Here is a 5,000-nt window from a genome sequence, read left to right as displayed (position 1 = left end):
CACATCAGAACACACACCTAGGACACACACACACACACATCAGAACACACACCTAGGACACACACACACATCAGAACACACACCTAGGACACACACACACACACATCAGAACACACACCTAGGACACACACACACACACATAAGAACACACACCTAGGACACACACACACACACACACACACACACATCAGAACACACACCTAGGACACACACACACACATAAGAACATACACCTAGGACACACACACACACACATCAGAACACACACCTAGGACACACACACACACACACACATCAGAACACACACCTAGAGAACACACACACACATCAGAACAGAACACACACCTAGGGACACACACACACATCAGGACAGAACACACACCTACGGACACACACACACATCCAGACACAAAACACATCAGGACAGAGAAACCTCACAATAACCACAGAGAAACCTCACAATAACCACAGAGAAACCTCACAATAACCACACATTTTCTTTGTAAAAAGCTGTTCCATTACAACATCTCAGCAGCTCTTGGAGGACAATGGAACTTGATGATGATCTGTAGCTACTGATGGAAACGGCTCGGTTTTAACAATAAATATTTGAATATATAAACATTGTCCTCCAAGAGTTCCAAAATGGTGGCGTCTAGAAGAAGTCTGTCCTGTAGCGCTGGGTTAGGCTTCCTGTCCCCTTCACCTGAACAGGAGCAGCACAGCCATGAAGAACGTCTGGAAGTTGTTGTTCCTGTTGATGTGAGTGTTGTCATCCTGGGCCACCTTCCCAAAGGTCTGACAGAGAGAGAGAGAGAGAGAGAGAGAGAGAGGTGATGTGATGTGATGTGATGTGAGTGCTGTCATCCTGGAAGGGGGGGGAGAAGGGGGGGGGGAGGGGGGGGAGAAGGGGGGAGAAGGGGGGGGGGGAAGGGGGGGGAGAAGGGGGGAGAGAAGGGGGGGTGCACTATAGCAGGAGGAGAACCTACCTGCATCCCGATAACAGCGTAGATGAAGAATATCATAGCAATCAGCAGACCAACATAAGGCAAGGCCTGAGAGAGAGAGAGAGGGAGGGGGGGGAGAGAGAGAGAGAGAGAGAGAGAGAGAGAGAGAGAGAGAGAGAGAGAGAGAGAGACTAGAGGTATAGAATTACATTGATGCACAATATTAAAACCAGTCTGTATCTGTAGGACTGTCTGTCTACCTGGTTTACAGTCTGTATCTGTAGGACTGTCTGTCTACCTGGTTTACAGTCTGTATCTGTAGGAATGTCTGTCTACCTGGTTTACAGTCTGTATCTGTAGGACTGTCTGTCTACCTGGTTTACAGTCTGTATCTGTAGGACTGTCTGTCTACCTGGTTTACAGTCTGTATCTGTAGGACTGTCTGTCTACCTGGTTTACAGTCTGTATCTGTAGGAATGTCTGTCTACCTGGTTTACAGTCTGTATCTGTAGGACTGTCTGTCTACCTGGTTTACAGTCTGTATCTGTAGGACTGTCTGTCTACCTGGTTTACAGTCTGTATCTGTAGGAATGTCTGTCCTCCTGGTGTTTATCTAATTACATCACTCACCTGCAGAGATTTGACAAAGGTCCACAGCAGGGTTCGAATGCCCTCCCCTTTGCTGAGCAGCTTGACCAATCGCATGACTCGGAACAAACGGAAGAACGTGATGGACACTTTCGAACTCTCCTTGTCCCCCTTGCCCTTTATTTTGACCTCTCCTTCCTCGTCTCCGCCCCCCTGGACCAATGAGAGGGTTCAGAGTTACCAGAGAAGAAGAAACAGACACATATGAATCACATCACATATGAACGCTACAGCGCTCCTTAACGCTTTAATCTACACAACAAAGTGTCTGAGTGGTTGTCAGATATTACACTGTTACTGTACATCAGGGGAGGCTGGGGGAGGTAGAAATCGGAGGATGCGCTCATTGTAATGCATGGAACGGAATGGGGAATGGTATCAAACGTCCTCCGATTTCTACCTCCCCCAGCCTCCCCTGCTGTTTGAGTGTTGCAGGGAGGGAGAACTCACGGTGAACTCTGACACCACGATGTCCACCACACTCCCCACCACGATCAGAGCATCGAAGGTGTTCCACGCATCCACGAAATAGTGCTGCATACGCACACACACACACACAAACACACACACACACACGCGCACGCACACACATACACACACACATACACGCACGCACGCACGTGCACGCACGCACACACGCGCACACACACACACACACACACACACACACACACACACACACACACACAGACACAACCACAGTTAACACAACCACATATGTTAAGAGTACTTAACATATGAATGTGGGACCAAAACCTGTCCAGTGATTGGATGTAGGAGCAGGATGTGTGATTGGATGTAGGAGCAGGATGTGTGATTGGATGTAGGAGCAGGATGTGTGATTGGATGTGTGATTGGATGTGTTGAAGAGGGTTGGGGTTGGGAGTGAAGCCTCACATGCGTCCGTAGAGCCAGGAGCTTGATGATCATCTCCATGGTGAACATGGTGGTGAAGATGAGGTTCAGGATGTCCATGACAGAGTTGAACAGCTTGGACTGCTCGTAATGCTGGGGACCAGAGACAGGACACCGGTATTATCCATGGTCCTCATCAATGAACCAGGCCATACATACATACACACGCACACACGCACGCACGCACGCACGCACGCACGCACGCACGCACGCACGCACGCACGCATGCACACACGCACGCACGCACGCACACACACACGCATGCATAGGGAACAACAGGAACGCGCCCCAGCGTACCCAGCGTACCCAGCGTACCCCAGCGTACCTGCACAGCCAGAGTCAGTGTGTTGAGGAGGATCAACACGAACATCAGATATTCAAACTGGCTGGAGTTGATGATCTTCCAGAACTTGAGCTGAGACGGGTTTCTGGGGATGTAGATCTTGGTTGGCTGGGCTTTCAGGGCGTAGTAAACACACTGTCTCTATAGGGGGCAGAGCAGGGCAACAGGAGGGAGGGCTGGAGATGAGGTCATCACTGGATCTCTCAGTAGGCTGAACTGATTCTGTATGATGGCTTGTCATGTGATCAGAACGACCCTGGTTCCAGGAAATGGACCTACCTGATTTTTGTTCAGTTCACAGTTTTTGTATTCCGACTCTCCCTGCTCCCGGAACGTGATGATGACGAAACCCACGAAGATGTTCATCATGAAGAAGGCGATGATGATGATGTAGATGATGAAGAAGATGGATATCTCCACGCGGTAGTTGTAGATGGGACCCTGGTTCTCTGCGTTAGCGTCTATGGCCCGGTAGAGGAGCCTGAGAGACAACAGTCACACACTACCGTCAGCAAACACACTCCGGTAGAGGAGAGGAGAGGAGAGGAGAGGAGAGGAGAGGAGAGGAGAGAGGAGAGGAGAGGAGAGGAGAGGAGAGGAGAGGAGAGGAGAGGAGACAGGAGAGGAGAGGAGAGGAGAGGAGAGGAGAGGAGAGGAGAGGAGAGGGAGGAGAGAGGAGAGGAGAGGGAGGAGAGAGGAGAGAGGAGAGAGGAGAGGAGGGGAGAGGGAGGAGAGAGGAGAGAGGTGAACAGGTGAAGAGGTGAACAGGTGAAGAGGTGAAGAGGTGAACAGGTGAACAGGTGAAGAGGTGAACAGGTGAACAGGTGAAGAGGTGAACAGGTGAACAGGTGAAGAGGTGAACAGGTGAACAGGTGAACAGGTGAAGAGGTGAACAGGTGAACAGGTGAAGAGGTGAACAGGTGAACAGGTGAACAGGTGAACAGGTGAAGAGGTGACTCTGTCTAGAGAACAACACAGGATCTGATTTGAACTCAGATCAGAAGCGTGACGTTTCGGTTCATTGTAATGCACGGAACGGGATGAGGAATGCTATCAAACATGTGGAATGGTACAGTATCAAACGTGTGTGTTTGATACCAGTCCTCATTCCATGCATTACAATGAGCCTGTCCTCCGATTTCTACCTCCACCAGCCTCCCCTGGTCTTTATGTAAGGACAGGGTCCAGTCAGGCGACTCACTGGGGCCAGCCTTCAAACGTAGACACAGTGAACAGGGCCAGCATGCCCATTAACACGTTGTCAAAGTTGAAGTCGCTGTTCTGCCAAATCCTCTCTTTCACCATGGGGTGATTCATATCACCATCCTTATACACCACGAATGTCCCCCTGAAACACACACACACACACACACACACACACACACACACACACACACACACACACACACACACACATACTGTTTATAATCACATATGAACAGGCATAGACACGTACCAGAGGCCAGTGTAAAGAAAAGAAGAAAAGTTGAGTTGAGATATGAGGTCTTACTTGCACTCGTATGGAGTGTGTTTAGCCTCGTCAGTGCAGCTGTAGAACCTTCCCTGTAACACAGAGCAGCAAACCTCAACACTTCCCTGAAAACACACTATACACACACCCATGACACAGACACACCAAGTACACTCTCATAGGTAAAATATAGGTCCTTCATTTGTCCTTGTTGGGGAACCCTTTGAAGAACCCTCCCATGTAGACCCTTCGGGTTTCATTTAGAACCCTCTGTGGAAAGGGTTCTACATGGAACCCAAAAGGGTTCCCCTACAGGGACAAATGCAGAAGCCTGACTAGAAGTGGTGTTTAAAGATGGAACCCAGACCGCGTTCCTGGGTGCTGTAGGAAGAAGGGGTCAGGGTTAGGGTCATGGACGTACCTTGAAGAGCTGCACCCCGATGCAGGCGAACATGAACTGGAGAAGCGTGGTGACGATCAGGATGTTCCCGATGGTGCGGATCGCCACAAACACACACTGGACCACGTTCTGTCAACAACAACAAACACACACTAAGTCATTAAGTGCTGTCATTTCCTTTTCACTACAACTCTCCTTCTCCACTCCGACTTTCAGGGTCTCACCTGGAGAGGGAGAGAGAGAGAGAGAGAGAGAGAAAGAGAAAGAGAGAGGGGG

General features: G+C 49.8%; 1 protein-coding gene across 1 annotated transcript in view; it reads right to left on the bottom strand.

Moving 5' to 3' along the window:
* LOC310808104 (voltage-dependent L-type calcium channel subunit alpha-1D-like) overlaps positions 1-5,000 on the bottom strand; it is a gene marked incomplete at its 3' end in the record, with an annotated part of 19,521 nt that overhangs the window by 9,335 nt on the left and 5,186 nt on the right. The window contains 10 exon segments of the mRNA XM_083674803.1: positions 707-798; positions 990-1,055; positions 1,578-1,748; positions 2,046-2,129; positions 2,493-2,603; positions 2,836-2,994; positions 3,133-3,334; positions 4,055-4,201; positions 4,364-4,416; positions 4,746-4,850. Of these exon segments, the coding sequence (XP_083530929.1) occupies positions 707-798; positions 990-1,055; positions 1,578-1,748; positions 2,046-2,129; positions 2,493-2,603; positions 2,836-2,994; positions 3,133-3,334; positions 4,055-4,201; positions 4,364-4,416; positions 4,746-4,850 (1,190 nt within the window).

Source organism: Argentina silus (assembly GCF_951799395.1).
Source record: "Argentina silus genome assembly, chromosome: 8".
Taxonomy (NCBI): domain Eukaryota; kingdom Metazoa; phylum Chordata; class Actinopteri; order Argentiniformes; family Argentinidae; genus Argentina; species Argentina silus.
This window is presented reverse-complemented; position numbering and strand designations above follow the sequence as displayed.